Source organism: Ornithorhynchus anatinus, chromosome 3 (genome assembly GCF_004115215.2).
Source record: "Ornithorhynchus anatinus isolate Pmale09 chromosome 3, mOrnAna1.pri.v4, whole genome shotgun sequence".
In the NCBI taxonomy this organism is placed as follows: domain Eukaryota; kingdom Metazoa; phylum Chordata; class Mammalia; order Monotremata; family Ornithorhynchidae; genus Ornithorhynchus; species Ornithorhynchus anatinus.
This window is the reverse complement of record NC_041730.1, coordinates 88941586-88966628: the sequence shown is the minus strand read 5'-3', so window position 1 is coordinate 88966628 and position 25043 is coordinate 88941586. Positions and strand designations below refer to the sequence as shown.

The 25043-nt window shown below is 45.0% G+C and overlaps 1 protein-coding gene across 1 annotated transcript in view; it reads right to left on the bottom strand.

The window, feature by feature from the left end:
- The window catches only part of SLC25A16 (solute carrier family 25 member 16), a 28862-nt gene extending 7884 nt beyond the window's left edge, over positions 1–20978 (bottom strand). Inside the window, exons 1-6 of the mRNA XM_029060842.2 lie at positions 20887–20978; positions 12599–12691; positions 10376–10509; positions 7994–8057; positions 1485–1606; positions 1192–1258 (exon numbers count right to left, since the gene is read on the bottom strand). Coding sequence (XP_028916675.1) covers positions 1192–1258; positions 1485–1606; positions 7994–8057; positions 10376–10509; positions 12599–12691; positions 20887–20971 — 565 coding nt within the window. The 5' untranslated portion in view covers positions 20972–20978. The remainder of the gene's footprint in view (positions 1–1191; positions 1259–1484; positions 1607–7993; positions 8058–10375; positions 10510–12598; positions 12692–20886) is intronic.
- Between the last annotated feature and the right edge of the window lie 4065 nt (positions 20979–25043).

Genomic DNA, 25043 nt, shown 5'->3' with positions numbered 1-25043 from the left:
TGCTCTGTATTGAGTAAGCGCTCAATAAATACGATTGAATGAATGTATGAAATGGTTCCCTCTCCAGCCGAAAGCTGAGGGTCTGTCGGTGTGCCATCCTCCCTCCACCCGTCAAGAGGGGCATGGAGCGTGTCTGCAAGTTTCTGTTGCACTGTACTCTCCCAAGTGCTTAGTACAATGTACTGCACACAGTAAGGCGCTGAATAATTACCACTGACTGCTCGAGCCCAATCTGGCGGGTGATGGTGGACAGGCTGAGGAGGATCTCGACTAGGTTTTGACCCATGAGGAGCGTGAAAACTGTTCCTTTGGCAGAGCTGAACTGCAGCTCTTCATTACTTTTGTTGTTACATGCATTTATTGGCTTCTGCCTTATGTTATTCTTTCCTTGTGAGTCTGCCGGCAATCTGCTTTGCACAAAGAAAGTCCCCAACAAATGTAATAAATGAGTTTAAAAAAAAATGACCTTTACTTTGACGCCAAATTTAGTTGGACTTCCCTAAGTAAGTCAGTACTGATTATGAGAAAGGGATTCAGTAGGGCCTTTTCGAAAAGAACCATCACGAATTACATTTCCTTCGTTGTCAGAGCAGCCGTTATGAAGCGGGGGGAGATTCACTATGAACAATAATGGCAATGTTAAAATAAACCTAGGACCACTGAGAAAGTAAATCCAGAATTAGAATTGAGGAGCTCCAATTACCTATCTTCCTGCTAGGCTCTCCTGAATCAAACTGCTAAGATCAAAGATAGTCTCATAGAAGTTATAATAATTATTCTAATACCCTCCCCTGTTTCTGTCTTTTATCTGTACATTTAGCTCCTGGAGTCTGTGGCAATTAAACAGCATAATGTCCTCAATGAGAATGTTTCCATTTGCCTTTCAGTATACTAAAAGGGTCATGGAAACAACATCATTAGGCAAAAAAAAAAAAAGAAAAATGTAGTTTGCAGACATATTACAAAGAACATGTTCTCTTTATTACATTTCACTGTCCTTTAAATATTTACATTTCCATACAAATGGAAAAAAACAAACTAATGTAAATTTGAGTGAAACTGAGAAGGGGATGAGAGAGAAGGCACCTGTAATAATTTAAGTATGCACTCTCATCTTACAAATTAGTCCTTTTAGTAACACAGGGAAGAATCAAATAAATTAACTTATTCTCGCCACATTGTGACACATACCTGCATAAGGGGCCATTCCTACAATGGTCGGCATCAGCCCTCGGTAAAATCCTCGAAAGCCACCTTCCTTTTGAAGCAAGAATAAAGGACAGTTGTGAATAAGTCAGGCCGATCAGAATGAATCCTGAACATAATTTCATGCTGCAGGGGGAAAAAACCTATTTTGTGACACATCACGTTAACAATCACTCGATAGGGAAGTAGACCATTTTAACAACAACAAACACATATTCCAGAATTCAAAGAATTAAACAATAGGGAGGAGGGGAGACAAAAAAAAAAAAAAGAAATACCTTGGCGTAAATTGTTTTGAATGCATGAATAATTCCTGTATATGTGTGTTCCCCTTTCACCTGGAATGCCAGGCGCACTCTAACCATGTCAAGAGGATAAGTACAAATGACCGCTGTCATACCTAGAAATGAAATAAAAATCTAAATTTCAAGGCTCACTGGGGCAAAATTTACCTTAGCATATACTATGAACTTAACATACCAGAATAGAGAGGTACTCAAAGATGACGATGCTTCACCCAGGAGGGCCTACACAGCCTTAATCACGTTCCCAAAATAAACCAAGCTACAAAAATGTTTATTAATCCTTCCACCACTCCATTTAGGCAATGACAGTAAGTAACAGTAAGCTGAAGAAGTACAATATAAATGCTGTGCATTAGTGTTTCTAATTTTCACTGCAGTCCTGTCTTGCCAATGACACATTTCTTTTAGGCCCAACATATTATTATTATTGGCCTTAGTTTGTTGTAATTTGCAAGACAGCATAAAAATATACATTGCTCTGCAAAATTGCCCCCACCTGAATGGGAAGAGATTTATGTTAGACAAACAGAAGAGAATGGTGATTTAATTTATCATTTACATGTCTCCTGGAAGAACAACTGCCTGGAAAAATTGGTGATGTAAAATTTTTGTACAACAAGAATGATGTATGCCCATAAAAATATAGGACAAATCTTCCCTTCTGTTAGTATTTTAGGAATAGAGTTCTTGGCGGAACAGTGTGACTTAGCGGAAAGGGCACGGGCTTGGGAGTCAGAGGATCTGAGTTCTAATCTTAGGTCTGCCACTTGCCTGCTGGGTGGCCTTAGGCAAGTCAATTAACTTCTCTCTGCCTAAAGTTTCTCCTCTGGAAAGTGAGGACTAAATAGTCTTGTTCCCTCTGTCTTAGACAGTGATCTCCATGTGGGACAAGGGCTGTGTCTGACTTATCTTGAATCTACCTCACCACTCAGTACACAGTAATATAGTACATAGTAACAAATACCACAAATATTATCATTAACACTACCATGCACAGAAAAGCAGGCTCCCTGATTTCCATCAATATTGATAGGTATTACAAATGGAAATAGTCAAGTTGGCCAGTTCATATACATTGGTGGATTTTGTTTAAAATCTTATTTGAATCTAAATGAATGCAGTAGATTTATGAATATTTACACCAGTTATATGGGAAAACTTCAAAGAAAATTCAAATGAAAGAAAACATATTTAAACCATTACAAAGCATTTAATTTCAGATGGTTCTTAAAGCTGAGTAATTACAGCAACTTTTTTCTGCCTTAATTATAGCTTTTTTTTTTTTCCATCCCTGTAGTTAAAGCTGCAGTTCAATCTTCAAAATTTCTTTTCAACTTGGGAGTCAATTAGAATAAGAATGGGGTAGGAGATGGATTATCATTATCATTTCCATTTTTCTTGGGTTACTTTGTACTATGAAGTTAAACAAATATTCAAAGAAAATGTGAACACCCAAACTACCATCCATCTGCTGACTGTGAAGCAATGAAAAGTTATCACTTTGAGGCTTCCTATTGCTATGAACAATACATAAAAGAGCACTTTAACAAGGACCCTTTTAACTCGGCCACTCATCCTTTGCTCTAGAGGTTTACTGCAGGCAGAAAGACCGTTCAAGCTGCCTGTGAACAACATAAAACAATCTAAAATTACTTACCAGTAATCATGGTGGTCAGTTCTCCTCTTCCCCCATCATACAACTACAATCCAATATGTACGTCTCCACCTACCAGGAAGCAACAACACTTTCAATCAAGTTGAGGGGGAGGAGTGATTGTGAGTGTGTGGAAAAACACTCTCTTTTCCTCTCCTCATTCTAGAGTTAGAGATAGTGAAACCAAATCTAAAAGTCTGGAGTATTAAAGGATAGAAAAGGAGGCCTAATGACAGACCTATTTTACTGGGAGGTTCAAGGGCAACACAATTCCTGGCTCTCTGTTGTTTTTTGTCAACAGATTTATGCCACCAGAAAAGAGGCTTGAGGAGTTGCCCAGCAGCCTAACTTTGGTCAATAGGAAAAAAAAAGCCACCAAATCCCTAATCCTCTGATCTGAAATCCAGACTTTTGGGTACCTTAGGAGAGGTACTTCCTCTCAATGTGGGGATCCCTAGGAGGCTGGGATGGATTCAAGATTCCCCTTTTCCATGCCCCATCAAAGGAGTTACTCCAAAATTTGAATGAAAACCCTGGTTCAAAAGATTTGCAGGAGACCTAGGGCCCAGTCTAGCACACCCGGGGACATCCTCTGGTTGGGAATCATCTGGCCTGGAGCAAATCTCTTGTACTTGCCAAAATTATAAAGGGTATCTTTAATTTAGTAGTCCCGAGAGGCGACTAAGTTAGTTTGTTCGATACACTGACAATTGTTGTAGCAAAACCTCAGCCATCAAATCTGCCATCCTGGCATATTTACTTAGTGCTTTGCTTTGAAAACAGAAGTGACATGGTAGGGTCTTCCTTCTTTCCCTTCACCTTACTTCCTGTCTGACTTGTTCGGTATCAAAGACAATTCAGAAAAGGAATAAAGAAAAGTTTAATTTTAAGCGGTAACTATGAAACAACCTTGACCTTCTGAAATTCAGAAGAATTCTACCTAGATGCCCAAAATTTAGTTACCTCACTCAGCCCTCCATATTTTTCACATTTTTTGCTCCTGCCCAAACAAGAATACATTATTTCAGCTTGAAAAGGACACTATCACCTAGCCTTTCAAAGCCACATTTGTTTTTGGGTTTTTATTTTCTTGTGGCATTTGTTAAGCGCTTACTATGCGCCAGGCACTGTACGAAGTGCTGGGGTAGACACATGGTAATCCGTTTGGACGGAGTCCATGTCCCACCTAGGGCACATAAGTCTTACTCCTCATTTTGCAGATGAGATAACTGATGCATAGAGAAGTGACTTGACCAAGGTCACAGGGCAGACAAATGGCAGAGCAGGAATTAGAACCCAGATCCTCTTCCAGGCCTGTGCTCTACCCATTAGCCACACAGCTCCTCTTCTCAGTCAAAAAATAAACTACCGCTTTGGCTTATGAAGACAACATCTGTGGCTTGTCAATGGGTGCCCAATTGGAGAGATGCAAACTATTCTTCAGTGACCTACCTTACCAAAGGTAACCCCTTACAGACTATTACAACCTTTGGACTATTATAACCTTCCACGTTTCCCTTACCTAGAAAAGAAAATTCAATCCAGGGTGTAAGAACGTGAGGGACATCTAAATGAAATTTCTTCAAGCTGTCAGGAAACAGAAACGGATCTGTTTTGAATTAGCAGAGCTGCTATTCAGGGGTAGTTGAACATGGCCAATGCCTCTTAAGAACCTCAGATACATTCCGGGGAACTGAGCTTCACCAACACCCAGTGGAACCAGAAACACTTAATTCAAGGGGAAAGGATCCACAAGGAAAGACCACACAGAATGACTCCAATAACATAATGTTCCCACAAAGCCAGGAAAATGAGACCGAAGAGGATCTGCTCTGAAGATCCATTTGCTGAGGCATTACTAGCCCAGTGTGAAACAGAGGCCCCACGAATCTCTGAAGTTCACCGGTTTTCTAGATCCTCCTCCAGGAAAATTGCTTGGAAGGTCGATAGTTAAATATGAGTCAATCAGTAGCACTTATTGAGCCCCAATTATGTGCAGAGCACTGTACTTACTAAGCGATCAGGAGAGTACCGTTCAGTAAATAGACCTTCAGATAGTCTGGCCTTCCAACAGTGTACAACTGGGGATCAGTCAGAAGAGAAACTGACCAGAGTTTAAATACCCTTGAAGGGCACCAAAATCACGTAATCTGTAATACCATATTCTTACGGAAAAAAGTCCAAGAGCTTAAGCTCTCTCCACTACATCTACGGTCTACCACACTCGGCTACTATAATAGTAGCTGTGAGGATGAAGTTGGCTTAAGCTCTCTAAAATGTGACCACCATATTTTATATTCAAAGAATATAAGGCCAGGGGAAGCCACCGAAGAATGGGGCTAACATCTGAAAAATCTGCTTTTTTAAAGGTACAAAGGATAGGTCTGTTGCTTTCTAGATCTGACCAAAGGAGAAGGCCAGTGGTTTCCATTTGAAAATCAACCGTCTCTGGGAAGAGCGCTCCTCTCAAAAAGTAGCCTCCACATTTTTTTCCAGGTCTCCTAAAACCTTCCTTCTTTCCCTTCTCAAACCTTGTCTAGTGCTTAGGACAGTGCTCGGCACACAGCAAGCGCTTAACAAGTCCCATTATTATTGTTTACCTCATTCTTCTCATTTTCCTTCTAGATCAATGGCAATTGATTTGGAAAAAGAAAGGGCTTGTTTAGGAAAATATGGAAAAACACCTGCACTGAAAGAGGGAGTGAGCTCTTTCCTGCACATACAAACCTTAACTCTTAGTCTCTTAGTCCTTCCTTTGTCTTGGAAGACCAAGATGTACAAGCACGTACTGGATTGTAGTTGTAGAATGAGGGAAGAAGAGATGTCGTATGATACAGTTCTAAAAAGCTTAAAATCACAGCCATCAGAAACTTACAAAGATACCACAGATCATAACATTTTGAATTTCAAAAACACAAAATGGTCATTGACATTGTTTAACATGCAAACAGAGCCCCAAGTCATCTCTAGAAGAGCTCAAGAGCAGAGGCAAAAGCTACCTCTAAATTAACTGGAATATCTAAGTCGATAGTTTAATTTATCCTGCCAAAATGTAAACTGTTCCTAGTTAAGTGCTGTGGGAAAATTCTCTGCCACTGTCACGGTGACAATAAATATGAAAAAGTAGTTGCATAGTGGTAACAATGTTAGATTCCCCAGGGGTGATTTCCAACATGTCTGGAGACTAACAATCAGCATTTGCTTTTAAAGTCCAGATTTCTTTCTCGGAGTATGGAGTCCCAAGTGGGAGCATTTTGTTTTATTTGAAGTCGCTTTCAAATAAAGTTCTGAAAGCTTGAAGTTAACACATTGACCATTCTTTAATAGAACACTGCTTTTCCTTAATTTTAGAAAATGAATTCAGGATGGGACTGCAAAACTGGCAGCACATTTGTGAAGAAACTCAGACTACACTTTTATAATGCTGCAAATTGATTGAGTGCTAAACAGACTCTTTTCTGTAACTCCTTATTTTTTCCATCGGTTGTCGGGATGGTAATTAACCTTTACAAACAGGAAATTAAAATGAATGGTATTTAAAAAACCCTCATATACTGCCGGGTGTACATATATGCAGGACCTTGCAGTCACATACAGAGGTAATTTTGTGATTAGGTAATTACTAGGTGAAACCTATAGAGAAATTGGATTGAACTGGAAATCTAGACTCACTCTTCCCCTCTACCTGTCCAATTGCACCCACCTTTGTCTTCAGTCTCAGCTCAGCTCAATTTTTCTCCCTCTGAGTTGTCATCCTTCCTGGTTTTCTAGAAAGGGGACCCAGGCAAAAATGACCCTTTCCCCCCCGTTTCCAGCCCAAAGTCATGAATAGGACAGTGTTCCTCTAAAATCCCTCTCCTCAACTCCGCTGCAGGTGAGAAGTAGGACTTGATGAGTCCCCTCTCTTTTAAATAGCCTGGAGTTACCTCAGGAAGTAGTCTAAAAATTAATTTCGAGAAGCAGCATGGCCCAGTGGAAAGAGCCCAGGCTTGGGAATCAGAGCACTTAGGTTCTGACCCCAGCTCCACCACTCACCTGCTGTGTGAACTTGGACATGTCACAACTTCTCTGTGCTTCAGTTCCCTCACCTGCAAAATGGGGATTCAATGCCTGTTCTCCCTCCTACTTAGACTGTGATAGGGTACTGTAATAATCAGAGTGGAAGCTGATTATCTTGTATCTACACCAGTGCCTAGTACAGTGCTTGGCACATTGTAAGTGCTTAACAAACATTGCAATTATTATTAATCAGAATGAAAAGTAGTTTTTTCACCAGTTTTCTCCTGTTTATTGGAGTAGTTATAAAATCTCCTCCAAAACCTCGGAAAACAGGTGTAACCTAAAAGACAAAAGGACCCTAAACACGTCAGAAAAGCCATTAAACTACAGTGGAGGGGCTGGGAAGAAAAAGAGTAATATTTCTATTTCTCAAGCAAAGGAAATCATCTTCCAGTATGATTAAGAAACAGAATTGTTTTTCTATAAAACTGCTCCAGATAGTGTCATGGCCCTGTATCACAGCCTGTGACAAACCATTTTAAAACAAACATTTTAAAACAGTCTACTATCTGGACAATATTCATCTTATTCCAATCTAGAGAGTAGGTGGGTCCAATTTTCTTTTATTTGGGTGGTTATTTGGCTTATTTGTGAATAAAAGAGATTGTGGCTTATTTGTGGCTGTTCAACAAAACTGTGCTGGAGTAGGTAGCGGCCTGATTTTCAAAAATTTTAGGACAAACGCCATGCAAACTAAAACTAGAAGTAGAGATGTGATTAGAAACGATATGAAGTCGCAGTGTATCAGAGTTAAAGGTGTCCCCCCTACCTGCCATGGAGCCAGCCATTAACCGGTGTACGTGTCCAGAAATCCCAAACTTGGTGGTAATTAACTTCAAGACAAACATGGAATGAAATGAAAAGGTACAAATCAACCACCCATTTCGCTTTTAATATTCAAAGGAAGATAAGTACGAGAGAGAGCCTTACAGTGTCATAAAACAGGTAAATGTCAGGAGAAATTAATAAAAGCAACAAATGTACTCAGCCTACACTAGCTTCTTACTTTTGTTGGCTAATCTGCTCACTTTATGTCTGATACCGTGATTCCTCTTATTCAGCACATGAGCTGGGACATCAGACTTTGAGCAGCTCTTTCTATTACTGTAAAGATGTTTCGTTCCCATAAAGAGTACCTAAGAGGGACTCTGAAACTGGCTCAAGTAAAAATCACATCAGGGCTATTTGGGAATTATTTTTAAAGGTGTAGAAATTTTTAAAAGGCTTTCTTACAAAATAAGTCATTTACAATCTCGACTCAACGTCATCATCATCATCATCAAATGGTATTTGCTGAGCGCTTACTGTATTCAGAGCACTGTACTAAGCATTTGGGAGAGTACAACATGACGGAGTAACATCACGACCTGAATAATTATGAACTTCTCTGAAAGATCTGCCCAGGAAATAATACGTCCTTGTGGTACTTACATGGCTCTTTCCATTATAAACTCAACATTTTTCATAATCCTAGCCTTCACAGAAACCGCATATAAATTGAGAAATTAAGACCAAAATGTATCATCTTTCCAGACGAGTCAATGGAAGAGCAGGGAACCGAGAAGCCAGACTTAACTATCGTTAGGTGTTCTGACCATTAGAATCCAGTACTTTGTAACCGTGGGTGTCCCTCAAGACTTGATTTCTTTTTTTGATAGTATTTGTAAGCATCTACCAGGTGGCAGGGGCTGTACTAAACGCTGGGGTAGATACAAGCTAATCAGTTTGGACACAGTCCATGTCCCACAAGGGACTCGCAGTCTTAATGGTAATGGCTCCTTTTGTTCGCAGTCTTAATCCCTATTTTACAGTTGAGGTAATGGCTCCTTTTGTTCTCAAACAACACTCCGGCCCCTGGGGGAGTCTCCTGGCTTCAACTACCACTTTTACGACAATATCTCCAAAATCAACCTCACTAGGCCCAACCTCTTTCCTTCTCGGCAATCTTACCTCACCTCTTGCCATCAGTATATCTCTACACAGATGTCCCACTCGTGCTTCAACTCAACAGGTGTAGACCTGTCCTCATCTTCCTTCCCAAATCCTCTCCTCCACCGTTTTTATCACAGTTGATGACACCACCCTCCCCCCGTCTCTCAAGCCCACAACCTGGGCATTCTCTCTCAGTCTCTCCACCTCCAGATTCAGTCACTGAATCCCTTTGGCTCTTCCTCCACAATAACTCCAGGATTTGTTCTTTCCTCTCCATTCAGACACGCACTACTTCGTTTCCAGGGCTATTATCCCATCTCAACTACCCCATCAGCCTCCTTGCAGACCTCCCTGCCTCCAGTTTCTCCCTCATCCAATCCACGCTTCTTTCTGCTGTACAGATCATGTTTCTAAGCACGCATCTCCCCTCTCCTCCAAAGCCTCCATATCAAGCGGAAACTCCTGACCATTAGCTTTAAGGCACTCAATCAGCTCTCTCCCCTTTCCCAGACCTCTTCCTTTCCCACTACATCTCAGTTCATCCACTTCACTCCTTTCAAACCAACCTACCAACAGTACCTTGTTCTCTCTCACTGCCAACCTCTGGTTCACCCCCCTCCCTCTTGTCTGGAACTCCCTTTCCCTTCAAAACTGGGAGATCGCTGCTCTCCTTGACTTCAAAGTCCTTCAGAAATGGTATCTCCGGGAAGCTTCCCTTGCTTAATCTCCCAGTTCTACACCCTATTTTTTTTCCCCCACCACTGACACTTCAGCACTTCCTTTTCACCTAGGTATTTGGTTATTCCCTGTCTCCCCCTCCGCATAAGTACATATATCTTTAAACACTGTTGCTTCCCCCGACATGTGATTGAATTTAGGGCCTGCCTCACTCTCTAGATTGCTAAATTCTGTGAGGGAAGCGATTGGTTTTTATTAACTCTATTGTACTCTCCCAAGTGCTTTGGACAATGCTCTGCAGAAAGCACGTGTACATTAAATACTATTGATTGACTGTACGTAAGTGGATCAAAGGGTTCTTGGACTTCTCAAGTGTTAGATGTACTGAAATAAATACCTCTGAAAAAGTTAATTCTCCAACGCCCGTTTTCCCACACTTGTAATGTGTTACATATGTGGAACTTCAGAGGCTGAGAGTAAAAGCACTCACAAGCTTGGGTACAATTAAATCACTGAAAAGAAAACAAGAATTTAAAAGTACCTTTTTATAATGATCAAAAGCCATAAACTGGATTGCACCATATGGGAATATTCTAATCATCATCGCCCCATTCCCTTTATACAGTCCGAGGTAGCCTTCCTTTTTGGGGACAGCACACAATGCAGAAAATACTCCTGTTTATGAAACAGAGGGATGATTTTAAACAGTTTAGAATGAGAAACTATGCCAACATCTCCATAAAGCAAATTTTCCCATCTTCAAAGCCCTGCTAAAATTACATCTGCCCCAGGAAGACTTCCCTGACTAATCTCTCATTTTCTCTTTCTATTTTCTCTCTCTACTGCATTTCCCATGTATATGAGTCCATACCCCCTAAATGTTTAGGTATTCACCCTACTCCCACAGCACTTACGTCCTTACCTTTAGAGTTGGTTGCTTCCCCCACCTGTAATGTACTTTCCCCTGGGTCTGACAGTGGGGAGATTAAAATATTTTAAAAGAGGGACATGACTAGAGTTCTAGGCCTGGACCAATTTATTTCAGATTCTATGCTGCTTTCAGTGTCTGGTATAAGATAAACAGCACTTTGCCTATGGACTTTTGGTCATTTATCTCAAGTATAACTGTCAGGTGAACTGGGATCAATCAATGGTATTTACTGAGTGCTTATTATAATAATAAATTTGATATTTGTTAAATGCTTACGATATGCCAGGCACTGTACTAAGCACCGGGGTGGATACAAATTGGGTTGGACCCAATCCCTGTCCCACATGGGCTCACAATCTTAATCCCCCTTTTCTAAATGAGGCAACCGAGGCACAGAGAAGTGAACTGACTTGCCTAAGGTCACACAGCAGACAAGTAGGGGAGGCGGCATTAGAACCCAGGTCCTTCCGACTCCTAGGCCATGCTGTAGAGCACTGTACTTAGAGAAGCAACGTGGCTTAGTGGAAACAGCACGGGCTTGGGAGTCAATGGTCATGGGTTCTAATCCCAGCTCTGCCTCTTATCAGCTGTGTGACTTTGGGCAAGTCACTTAACTTCTCTTTGCCTCCATTACCTCATCTGTAAAATGGGGATTAAGACTGTGGGCCTCATGTGGGACAACCTGATTACCCTGTATCAACCCCAGCGCTGAGAACAGTGCTTTGCAAATAGTAAGCGCTTAACAAATACAATAGTTATTATTACTATTAAGAGCTTGGGACAGTACAACACAACAGAGTTGGTAGACAAGTTCCCTACCTACAAGGAGCTTACAGTCTAGACATAGCTAGAAATATTAAAATGAATTATGGCTATGTATATATAAATGCTGGGTGGGGCTGAGGATGAGGTGAATAGCACGTGTTTTAAGGGAACAAATTCAAGTGCAAGGGCGTTGCAGAAGGGAGAGGGAGCAGGTGAACTGAAGCCTTAGCTGGGGAAGGCCTCTTGGAGATGTGATTTTAATACGGCTTTCAAAGTGGGGACAGTGATAGCCTGGCGGATATGCAGGGGGAGGGAATTCCAGGCCAGAGGCATGACAAGGGTGAGGGGTTGGTGGCGAGTTGGACGGGCTGAAGGTACAGTGAGGAGGCTGGTGTTAGGGGAGCAAAGTGAGGATACTGGGTTGTAGTAGGAGAGGAGCGAGGTAAGATGAGAGGGGGCAAGGTGATTAAGAGCCTTAAAGTCACTGTCAAGAAGTCTCTGGTTTTTTGTGGATGTGTTTTGCTTTTTTTGATGGCATTTGTTAAGCGCTCATTATGTGCCAGGCACTGTATTAAGCGCGAGGGTGAATACAAGTAAATCGAGTTGGACACAGTCCCTGTCCCATGTGGGGCTCCCAGTCTCAGTCCCCATTTTCCACGAGGTGACCGAAGCACGGAAAAGTGAAGTGACTTGCCCATGGTCACACAGCAGACAGGTGGCAGAGCCAGAATTAGAACCCACAACCTTCTGACTCCCAAGCCCGTGCTCTATCCACTGCACCATGCTGCTTCTCTGTTGGATGTGGAATTGGATGGGCAACTACTGGAGGTTCTTAAGGACTGGGGAAACATGGACCTAACAGTCTATCAGGTTCTGGTTTGTGACTACTTTTCCAAAGATTCAATTTAGGTGAAAGAACAATAAGCCAAATCCTACTTAAATCCCCTAGTCAGAAATCTAGGACCAATTACAAAGATCATACAAGGCAAGAGAAAATAAAGCTTTTTTGCCTGAAGAATATGAATTGGTTTATTAATCATTTTTACAATGTCTATCCATCAAACTTACCTAAATGTTTGTAATGGTGATTATGAGCTTGCAATAAAATCTTTACTCGATCTAGAGGGGCAATGGTTGTTTTAGCACAGCATCCTGCAATACCTGCAGATAGAGATAAAAAAGGAAAAGAGTTACACTCAGAGTTCCAAAGCTATCGACAATATCCACAATTTTCTCAGAGAGGCGGAGTGGTCTAATGGAAAGAGCACCGGGCTAGGAGTCGGAGGATCTGGATTTTAATCCTAGTTCTTCCTCTTGCCTGCTGTATGACCTTGGGCAAGTTATTTAACTTCTCTGGGCTTCTGTTTCATCTGTAAAATAGGGATTAAATACCTTTTCTCCTTTCCCCGTAGACTGAGCCCCATGTGGAATAGGGACTGTGTCCAGCCTGATTATCTTGACTCTACCCTAGCACACGGTACAGTGCTTGACAAAAAATATGCACTTAATGAATACAATAATAATGTTAATAATACTAATAATGATAAATTTTATATGTACAGCAAGTTGTTGCTATCATTTTAATGGAAAAGTAAACACACATTCCCTCTTTAAGAAATGGAAAAAAAAATTAAGTAAATTTTCATTTTGTGGGGAGAAGCATTAATTTAAAAGGCATATATTGCAATAATATTAAACACAATGACTAATCATTGTGTTTAATCAAACACAATGACTGATCATTGTGTTTAATCTCCTGGCTCCTCTCCAACCCTCGCCCCCGACCCTCTTCGACTGTTCCTATATTCCCTGCAATAACTCAAGGTGAGATCTCTTGCCTCCTCTGTAAATCATCCCCCCTCCACCTGTGCTTCTGCCCCCATCCCTTCACATCATTTTAAAACATTCGCCCCTTTCCTTCTTCCCTCCTTGACTGCCATCTTCAACTGTTCACTTTCCAACTGCTTTTTCCCCCACTGCTTTCGAATATGCTGATGTATTCCCCTATCTTAAAAGAACCGTCCTTTGACCTCCTGGCTCCCTCCAGTTATTGCCCCATCTCCCTCCTACCACCATTTCTCTCCAAGTTCCTTGAGAGTGGTTCACACGCACAGTTTCCAATTCCTCACCTAGATCCCCTCCAATCTAGCTTCCACCCCTCTCACTCCAGAGAAACAGCCCTTCTCTAAGGTCCAATGACCTTTTTCTTGCCAAACTGGATGGCCTCTACTTAATCCTCCTAGACTGCTCACCTGCCTTCAACAATGTCGACCACCCCATTCTCCTCAAAACTTTATCCAACTTTGGATTCACATACAGTCTCCTCCTGGTTTCCTACTCTCTGAACGCTTCATTCATCCTCCCTCCCATCCCCACAGTACACATGTATATATCTGTAATTTATTTATGTAATATCTGCTTCCCCCTCTAGACTGTGAGCTCACTGTGGGCAGGGAATGTGTCTGTTGTTGTATTCTCCGAAGTGCTTATTAGTACAGTGCTTTGCACACAGTATGCACTCAGTATGATTGAATGAATGAACACGGACTCTTTCTCAGTCTCTTTTGCTGGCTCCTCCTCTGCCTCCTACCCCCTAACTGTGGGGGTCCCTCAAGCTCAGTTCTAGGTCCCTTCTATTTTCCATCTACACCCACTCCCTTGGAGAACTCATTCATTTCCATGGCTTCAATTACCATTTCTATGCAGATGACTCCTAAATCTACATCTCCAGGCCTGACCTCTCCTACCCTGCAATCTTGCATTTCCTCCTGCCTTCAGGACATCTCTACCTGGATGTCCTGCAGACACCTCAACCTAAATATGTTCAAAACTGAACTCCTTATCTTCTCAACCAAACCCTGTCCTCGCCATCAGGGTAGACCACACCATTATCCTCCCTAAGAAGCCCAAACCTTGGCATTGTTCTCGACTCATCTATCTCATTCCAGTCAATCATTTGTATCGAGCGCTTACTGTGTGCACAGTCCTGTATTTAAGCGCTTGGGAGAGTTCAATACGACAATGAAGAGACATATTTCCTGCCCATGATGAGCTTACAGTCTACAGGAGGAGACAGGTAATAATATAAATAAATTACAGATACAGAAATAAATGTGGTGGGGCGGGGAGGGGGTATGAATACAGGGAGCAAGTCAAGGCGATGAGGGAGTGGAAGAAGAGGAAAGGAGGGCTTAGACAGGGAAGGCCTCTTGGAGGAGATGGGCCTTAAATATGGCTTTGAACGGGGGAGAGTCAGTCGGTCAGACATGAGGAGGGCGAGCCTTCCAGGCCAGAGGCAGGACGTGGGCAAGAGGTGGCAGCGATATAGATGAGATCGAGGTACAGTGAGAAGGTTGGCATTAGAGGAGTGAAGTATGTAGGTTGGGTTGTAGTAGGAAAGTGGCGAGGTGAGGTAGGAGGGGGCAAATAGATTGAGTTTTTAAAGCCAATGATGAGGAGCTTCTCTTTGATGCCGAGGTGGATGGTTAACCACTAGAGCTTCTTGAGGAGTGGGGAAACACAACCTGAATGTTTCTGTGGGAAAATGATCCGGCATCAGAGTGAAGGATGGACTGGAGTGGGGAGAGAACGGAGTCAGGGAGGTCAGCAGGGAGGCTGACAATCAAGGCAGAATAGGATGAGTGATTGGATTAACATGGTAGCAGTTTGGATGGAGAAGAAAGGGAGAAATCTGGTAAGGTTGTGAAGGTGGAATTGACAGGATTTAGTGACCAATTGAATACATGTGTTGAATGAAGGGAGTCTCTCTCATTCAAGAACAATGCCAAGGTTATATGTGCTTGTGAGGCAGGAAAGATGGTGGTGCTGTATACAGTGATGGGAAAGTCAGGAGGAGGACAGGGTCTGGTTGGGGTGATTAGAAGTTCTGCTTTAGATATGTTAAGTTTCAGGTGACAGGAGGACATCCAACTAGAGTTGTCTTGAATTCAATCTGTCTCAGTTCTACCTCCACAATACTGCTAAATCTGCCCTTTCCTATCCATAATAATAATGACAGTATTTGTTAAGCGCTTACTATGTGCCAAGCACTGGGGTAGATACAAGGTAATCAGGTTGTTCCACTTCGGGCTCACATTCTTAATCCCCATTTTACAGATGAGGAAACGGAGGCACAGAGTTTAGCAACTTGCCCAAACAGCTGATAAGTGGCGGAATCAGGATTAGAACCCAAGCTCGTGCTCTTGCCACTAGGCCACACTGCTTCTCATCCAAACTATTATCACGTTAGCACAATCACTCATCATATCCCATCTTGACTACTGCATCTTCCTCCCCTCTGATTACCTGAACTCCTGTCTCTCTCCCCACTCCAGTACATGCTTCACTGACCTACTGGCTAGAACACGGGCCTGGGAATCAGAAGGACCTGGGTTCTAATCCCGGCTCCACCACTTGTCTGCTGTGTGACCTTGGGCAAATCACTTCATGTCTCTGGACCTCAGTTCCCTCTTCTGTAAAATAGGGATTAAGGCTGTGAGACGCACATGGAATAGGAACTGTGTTCAACCAATTTGCTTGTATCCACCCAGTGCTTAGTACAGTACCTGGCACATAGTAAGCGCTTAATACCATAATTCTTCTTCTTATTATTACTGTTAGTCTGCTACATACTCAATCCACGTCCTCCCCATTCCTCAAGAACTTCCAATGGCTGCCCATCCACCTCTGCATCAAACTCCTTACCATTGGCTTTAAAGCACTCAGATCAGCCCTCTCCATCCTACCTCACCTCACTTATAATAATAATAATAAGGACGGTATTTGTTAAGTGCTTACTATGGGCCAAGCAGTGTTCTAAGCGCTGGGGCAGATACAAGGTAATCACAGTCTTAATCCCCATTTTACAGATGAGGTAACAGAGATGCAGAGAGGTTAAGTGACTTGCCTGAAATCACACAGCTGATAAGAGGCGGAGCTGGGATTAGAACCCACGACCGGGCTCTTTCCATTAAGTCATGCTGTTTCTCCATCTCCTGATCTCCTACTACAGCCCAGCCTGCACGCTCCGCTCCTCTAGTCTTCCCGGATGAAGCCCTCTTTTCCCCAGCTCACTACCCCTTCTGGTTCATCTATGCACTTGGATCTGTGACCTTCGGACATTTGAACATTCGATAACTGCCCCACCCGTAAGTGCACAGCACTTATGTACTTTCAATTGTATATTATAAATTGCTAATTCATATCAATGTCTGTCTCCTCTCAACCGTAAGCTCGTTATGGGCAGGGAACGCATCGCAGGGAACGTGTCTGCTAAGTCTGTTGTATTGTACTCTCCCAAGTGCTTAGTACAGTGCTCTACACATAGGAAGCGCTCAATAGATACCATAGATTGACAGACTGATTAAAATGTAATTATAATTAAACTTTTGAAAACACATGAAGATATTTAACACTTCAAAACAACCTTCTGGCGGAGGGGAAAAGCTAAAGCAAGTCACGAGGGTTTTCAGTAAGAGGAATTTTAGACATTTTATGGAGCCCAGCTTGTGCTTTTGCTATTGAGTTGAACAAAGTTTTAAACAGTGTCATCATTCTTCAATAAATAGTAGTAATAATTGTGGTATTTATTAAGCACCTACTACCTGCCAGGCACTGTACTAAGTGCTGGGGTGGATACAAATAAAGTGGGTTGGTCACAGTCTCCATCCCACATGGGACTCACGGTTTTAATCTCCATTTTACAGTTGAGATAACTGAGGGATAGAGAAGTTAAGTGACTTTGCCACGACTTCACAGCAGACAAGTGGCAGAGTCAGGATTAGAACTCAGGTCCTTCTGACTCCTGAGCCTGTACTCTATCCCCCGGGCCAAGCTGTTTCCCTAATAAAGCATCTATAAAAGCACCTGTACCACAAAAATAGGTCTGTTTTATCTCTCTCAACTTGGGTATATTTCGGGGCTTATTGCACATGTTGGGAAAATATTCAGTCATTTCATTTTTTGTATCATATTTTCAGGAATTTATTTCACCATCGCTTCTAAAATTTAGGACTAGAAATTTCAAAAAAAACCCAACTTTAAAGATTTTTGCTCATCTTTAAAATAAGTGATTTTTCTCATGGGTGCTTCAAAATGCATAAACTACGCTCAAAGATCCCTGTACTTTTCCTGTTCCAATGAATTCATCCCTGTGTCCTAGTGGAAGGCGCAAGGGCCTGGGAGTCAGAGGACTTGGGTTCTCATCCCAGTCCTGCCGCCTAACAGCTTTGTGACCTCGGGCAAGTCATTTCACTCCTCTGGGCCTCAGTTTCCTCATCTGTAAAATGAGGGTTAAATACCTGGTCCCCCTCAGGGAACACAAAAGGGAGCCCATGAGGGACGGGGACTATGTCCAACCAGATTATCTTTCATTTACCCAAGCCCATAGTACAGTGCTTGGCACCTAGTAAGTACTTATCAAATACCCTATTATAATAAGAAAACCAAGATTAGATAATGTTTCCAGTGTCAAAGGCAGGTTGAGGAATTGGACAGAATAAAGTGCTCTATGTTTCAAGAAGGAGGTTCAGTGAGTGAAGGAGGTGGAAACCAGATTGTAAAGGATCAAGAAGGAAGCTGGAGGAGAGGAAGTGGAGGGGAATGAATGTACACAGCCCATTTAAGAGGTCTGAATGGGAGGAGTGATAGCGAGCCCGTTATGGGGCAGGGATTGTCTCTATCTATTGCCGAATTGTACATTCCAAGCGCTTAGTACAGTGCTCTGCACACAGTAAGCGCTCAGTAAATACGACTGAATGACAGTTGGTCGGTAACAGTAGGGTCTAGAGAAGGTTTTTATGAAGGCAGAGGGGGAAAGAGCCATCAGAAAGTGAAAATGATGGTTGAAAATGGCTGTCAGAGAGGGAAGAGTGAGAGCAACTGTTTTAGAAGGTAAGGAGGGATATAGGGTCAGAAACACAGGTGAATTCTGAAAGCAAGGGGGAGATTTCTTGAGAGACGATCAAGGTCTTGGGGAACTCACGCCTGATGGTTTTGATTCTGTCAAAGTATGACGTACACCTCCTCTGTTATTTCATTTAAAAAAAAACAGTATAACGTTTATATCAGCAAAATGAGTCTAAAAAATTGGCCTTCTTTCTACAGCTTTAAATGTTATCCTGAAAATTCTATGTTTTGATTTGAAGCGTTTTCAAATCTCCAAATTCTTGTCTGTCTGGAAGAGAAAGCACCCCTAAACTGGTAGTACAGATAACTAAATGAATACGATGGTCATTTTTAGCAGAACTGAGGAAATCTTTAGTGATGTTTGGTAAGCTCTTCCCATCTCACTTAGGTCTGGGCTAGCTAAAAACAGCGATTTACATGGAACACAATGTGAACACCACCAAAGTTGATTTTTTTTATAGCACTTATTAAGCACTTACTATGTGCCAAGCATTGCATTAGCCACAAGGTCCCCCATGGCAGATAAGTGGCAGAGTCAGAATTAGAACGCAGGTCCCCTGATTCCCAGGCCCATACTCTTTCTACTAGGTCACGTTGCTTCCCTCCCTGGGAACAGCCAGTCCTGGTTGCCCAACTGTCCAGACCTGGAAATAGGGAACTGATTTCATATATTTCTCTTTAAAGACAACAGAATGAAGAAGTTCAAATTCAGGTCTATTAACATCTCCTCCCTTCTTGAATACCTGAGGTGCATACAAAAATAAAATAAACGTGGATGACAGAGGCTCTGCATACCCGGGCTTCCCTGTAGCGATAGAAGGTAGGTAGGTAGGTAGGTAGGTAGATAGATAGATAGATAGATAGATAGATAGATAGATAGATAGATAGATAAGCAGCGTGGCTCAGTGGAAAGAGCACGGGCTTTGGAGTCAGAGGTCATGAGTTTGAATCCCTGCTCTGCCACTTGTCAGCTGTGTGACTGTGGGCAAGTCACTTAACTTCTCTGTGCCTCAGTTACCTTATCTGTAAAATGGAGATTAAGACTGTGAGCCCCACGTGGGACATCCTGATTCCCCTGTGTCTACCCCAGCGCTTAGAACAGTGCTCGGTACATAGTAAGCGCTAAACAAATACCAACATTATTATTAAGGTACAGGCTGTACCTTTTTGCCCCCACAAGCTGAGCCCAGGGCCAGGCCAGCCGTGACCCTGGGACTCTCCTCCCACTGGGGAGTAACTAGGGGCTGGCTGGCAGGCAGGCTGGCAGCAGGCCATGGGCAAAGGCAAACATCAAACAGAGGAGGGTGGGGTAAGGGGGATGCCAAAGGTCTGCCCTGGACACACCCAGCCAAGCTCAACAACCTTCTCCACTCGGGGACCCCTCCCCTAGCCCCTGTCCTCTTGACCCCTCTTCCTGCCCACCCCCTTGATCCCCTCCACCCGGCCCCACCCTCCCCTTGAGACCCCTCCTTGACCCACTCTACCTCATCTTGACCCCCTCCAAAGGACCCTCTCACCTTGAGCACTTTCACCTGCCCCCCTTGACTCCCTCCAGCTGGGTCCCCTCCCCTTAACCCCCTCCACCTGCCCCCCCCCACCAGCTGGGCCCCTCTTCCTGGCCCCTTCCCCCTCTCTCCCGTCCCTTGAACCCAACCCCTTGACCCTCCCTTCCCTTGACCTGCTCCTCCAGCCCCCTGCACCTGGCACCCCCACCTTGAACCCCTCTGTCTGGGCCCCTCCCTTTGACCCCCCCTGCCTAGCTCCCTCCCCTTGACCCCCTCCACCTGGCACCCCCACTTTGACCCCCTTCCCCCGGCCCTCCTTCCCCTTGTCCCCTCTCCCTAGCCTGGCCCATGTCCCCCACCCCTGGCCCTCCCTCCCCATGCCCCCCTCCCTAACCCCTCCCCATGCCCCCCCTCCTTGTCCCCTCCCCTGCTGGGCCCATCCCCATGACCCCCTGTCCTTAGCCCCCCTCCCCATGACCCCCTCTCGACCCCGTCCCTAGCCCCCCTCCCCTTGTCCCCCTCTCCCTAGCCCTCCTCCCCCAGCCCCCCTCCCCTTTCTCTAGCCCCTACCCCATGACCCCCTCTCCCCAACCCCCTCCACTTGACGCCCCCACTTTGACCCCCTACCTCCTGGCCTTCCCTCCCTTTGTCCCCCCCTCCTTAGCCCCCCCATGATCCCTCTCCCTAGCCCCCCTTGTCCCCCCTCTTTAGCCCCCCATGTCCCCTCTCCTTAGCCCCCCCATGTCCCCTCTCCTTATCCCCGCATGACCCCCCTCCCTAACCCCCCATGTCCCCCCTCCCTAGCCCCCCTTGTCCCCTCTCCCTAGGTCCCCTTCCCTTGTCCCCCCACCCCCGGCCCACCTCCCCTTGAGCCCCTCCACCTGACCTCCCCCCCCGCTTGACCCCCTCCCCCCCTTGCCCCCCGGGAGAGCGGCCGTGCTTTACCTCCGGCCACGAAGGAGCGGAGCCAATAGAAATCCTTGCGAGCCGGGGGGACCCCCGCCGCCGGCCCCGAGCCCGCCGCCGCCATGGCAGCGGGAGGACGACGACGAGGAGGAGGAGGAGGGGGGGGGGGGGGGGGCGGCCGAGCCCCGGCGGGAGCGTCGCGCGATGATGACGTAAGGGACGCCGCTCCAGGCCGGGCCGCCCTGCCCCGGAGGGGGCGGCGCGCTCTGATGACGTAGGTGACGCCGCTCCAGGCCGGGCCGCCCTGCCCCGGAGGGGGCGGCGCGCGCCGATGACGTAAGGGAGCCTCCGCCCTCCCCGCCGGGGCCGCTAGCGCTCCTTCCTTCCTTTCCTTCCTGCATTCATTCATCTGTTCATTCATTCATTCATTCATGCATGCGTGCATTCGTTCGTGCATTCATTCATCTCTTCATTCGTTCATTCATGCATGCATGCATTCATCTGTTCGTTCGTGCGTGCGTTCATGCATTCGTTCATTCATTCATTCATTCATTCATTCATCTGTTCATTCGTTCATTCATTCATGCATTCATTCGTTCGTGCGTTCATTCATTCGTTCATTCATTCATGCATTCATTCATCTGTTCATTCGTTCATTCATTCATGCATTCATGCATTCATTCGTTCGTGCGTTCATTCATTCGTTCATGCATTCATTCATCTGTTCATTCGTTCATTCATTCGTTCATCCATGCGTCTGTTCATTCGTTCGTTCATGCATTCATTCGTTCATTCATTCATCTGTTTATTCATTCGTTCATGCATTCATTCGTTCATTCATTCGTGCATTCATTCGTTTGTTCGTTCATGCATTCATTCGTTCATGCATTCATTTGTTCATTCATTCATTCATTCATTCACCTGTTCATTCGTTCATTAATTCATTCGTTTGTTCATTCATGCATTCATTCATCTGTTCGTTCGTTCGTTCATTCATTCTTTCGTTTGTTCATTCATTCGTTTGTTCATTCGTTCGTTCGTTCATGCATTCATTCATTCATTCATCCGTTCATTCGGCGTGGCTCAGTGGAAAGAGCCCGGTCTGGGGAGTCAGACATCATGAGTTCGACTCCCGGCTCTGCCACTTGTCAGCTGTGTGACTGTGGGCAAGTCACCTCACTTTTCTGTGCCTCAGTGACCTCATCTGTAAAATGGGGATGAACTGTGAGCCTCACGTGGGACAATCTGATGACCCTGTATCTCCCCCAGCGCTTAGAACAGTGCTCTGCACATAGTAAGCTCTTAACAAATACCAACATTATTATTTGTTCATTCATTCATCCGTTCATTTGTTCATTCATTCATATGTTCATTCATGCATTCATGCCTGCATTAATTCATGCATTCATTCATCCGTTCATTCGTTCATTCATTCATTCATTCATCTGTTCATTCATTCGTTCATTCATTCATTCGCTTGTTCGTTCGTTCATTCATTCAGTCGTTCATTCATTCAGTCATTCATTTGTTCGTTCATTAATTCGTTCATTCGTTCTTTTGTTCATTCGTTCAATCATATTGATGGAGCACTTACTGGGTGCAGAGCACTGGACTAAGCGCGTGGGAGAGGACAGTTCAACAACAGAGACCATTCATTCAATCGTATTTATTGAGCACTTACTGTGTGCAGAGCACTGGACTAAGCACTTGGAAAGTCCAATTCAGCAACAAAGAGAGAGCATTCATCATTCAATCATATTTATGGAGCACTTACTGGGTGCAGAGCACTGGACTAAGTGCTTGGGAGAGGACAATTCCGCAACACAGACCATTCATTCAGTTGCATTTATTGAGTGCTTACTGGGTGCAGAGCACTGGACTAAGCACTTGGAAAGTCCAATTCAACAACAAAGAGAGACAATTCATTCATTCATTCAATCGTATTTATTGAGCGCTTACTGGGTGCAAAGTACTGGACTAAGCACTTCAGAGAGGACAATTCGGCAACAGAGACAATCCCTGCCCACAATGGGCTCACTGTCAAGAAGTGGGGGGGGCGACAGACCTCAAAACAAATAAACAGGCCTCAATAGAAATAAATTCATTCATTCATTCAATAGTATTTATTGAGCGCTTACTATGTGCAGAGCACTGTACTAAGTGCTTGGAATGAACAAGTCGGCAACAGATAGAGACGGTCCCTGCCGTTTGACGGGCTCATGGTCTAATCGGGGGAGACGGACAGACGAGAACAATGGCAATAACTAGAGTCGAGGGGAAGAACATCTCATAAAAACAATGGCAACTAAATAGAATCGAGGCGATGTACATTTCATGAACAAAATAAATAGGGTAATGAAAATATATACAGTTGAGCGGATGAGTACAGTGCTGAGGGGATGGGAAGGGAGAGGTGGAGGAGCAGAGGGAGAAGGGGAAAAAGAAGGTTTAGCTGCGGAGAGGTAAAGGGGGGGTGGCAGAGGGAGTAGAGGGAGAAGGGGAGCTCAGTCTGGGAAGGCCTCTTGGAGGAGGTGAGTTTTAAGTAGGGTTTTGAAGAGGGGAAGAGAATCAGTTTGGCGGAGGTGAGGAGGGAGGGCGTTCCGGGAACGCGGGAGGACGTGGCCCGGGGGTCGACGGCGGGATAGGCGAGACCGAGGGACGGCGAGGAGGTGGGCGGCAGAGGAGCGGAGCGTGCGGGGTGGGCGGTAGAAAGAGAGAAGGGAGGAGAGGTAGGAAGGGGCAAGGTGATGGAGAGCCTTGAAGCCTAGAGTGAGGAGTTTTTGTTTGGAGCGGAGGTCGATAGGCAACCACTGGAGTTGTTTAAGAAGGGGAGTGACATGCCCAGATCGTTTCTGCGGGAAGATGAGCCGGGCAGCGGAGTGAAGAATAGACCGGAGCGGGGTGAGAGAGGAGGAAGGGAGGTCGGAGAGAAGGCTGACACGGTAGTCTAGCCGGGATATAACGAGAGCCCGTAACAGTAAGGTAGCCGTTTGGGTGGAGAGGAAAGGGCGGATCTTGGCAATATTGTAAAGGTGAAACCGGCAGGTCTCGGTAACGGATAGGATGTGTGGGGTGAACGAGAGGGACGAGTCAAGGATGACACCGAGATCGCGGGCCCGAGAGACGGGAAGGAGGGTCGTGCCATCAACGGTGATAGAGAAGTCTGGGAGAGGACCGGGCTCGGGAGGGAAGATGAGGAGCTCGGTCTTGCTCACGTTGAGTTTTAGGTGGCGGGCCGACATCCAGGTGGAGACGTCCCGGAGGCGGGAGGAGATGCGAGCCCGAAGGGAGGGGGAGAGGACAGGGGCGGAGATGTAGATCTGCGTGTCATCTGCGTAGAGATGGTAGTCAAAGCCGTGCGAGCGAATGAGTTCACCGAGGGAGTGAGTGTAGATGGAGAACAGAAGAGGGCCGAGAACTGACCCTTGAGGAACTCCAACAGTTAAAGGATGGGAGGGGGAGGAGGCGCCAGCGAAGGAGACCGAGAAGGACCGGCCAGAGAGGTAAGAGGAGAACCGGGGGAGGACGGAGTCCGTGAAGCCAAGGTGAGATAAGGTATGGAGGAGGAGGGGATGGTCGACAGTGTCAAAGGCAGCAGAGAGGTCGAGGAGGATCAGAATGGAGTAGGAGCCATTGGATTTGGCAAGAAGGAGGTCACGGGTGACCTTAGAGAGAGCAGTCTCGGTAGAGTGGAGGGGACGGAAGCCAGATCGGAGGGGGTCTAGGAGAGAATGGGAGTTAAGGAATTCTAAGCATCGATTGTAGACGACTCGTTCTAGGATTTTGGAAAGGAAGGGTAGTAGGGAGATAGGGCAATAACTGGAGGGGGAAGTGGGGTCAAGAGCGGGTTTTTTTAGGATGGGGGAGACGTGGGCATGTTTGAAGGCAGAGGGGAAGGAGCCATTGGAGATTGAGTGGAATTAGAACTATAGTTACACATCAAGACAGTATTGTACTTCCCAAGCGTTCAGTCCAGTGCTCTGCACACAGTAAGCGTTCAATAAACATGACTGAATGAATGACAGCCCGTGTGTCTAGGCCGTGAGCCGGTTGTTGGGTAGGGATTCATTCATTCAGTGGTATTTATGGAGCGCTTACTGTGTGCAGAGCGCTGGGCTAAGCGCTTGCAAAGTACAATTCGGCAACACAGAATGACAATCCCTGCCCAACAACGGGCAGGGAATGAATGAATGAAT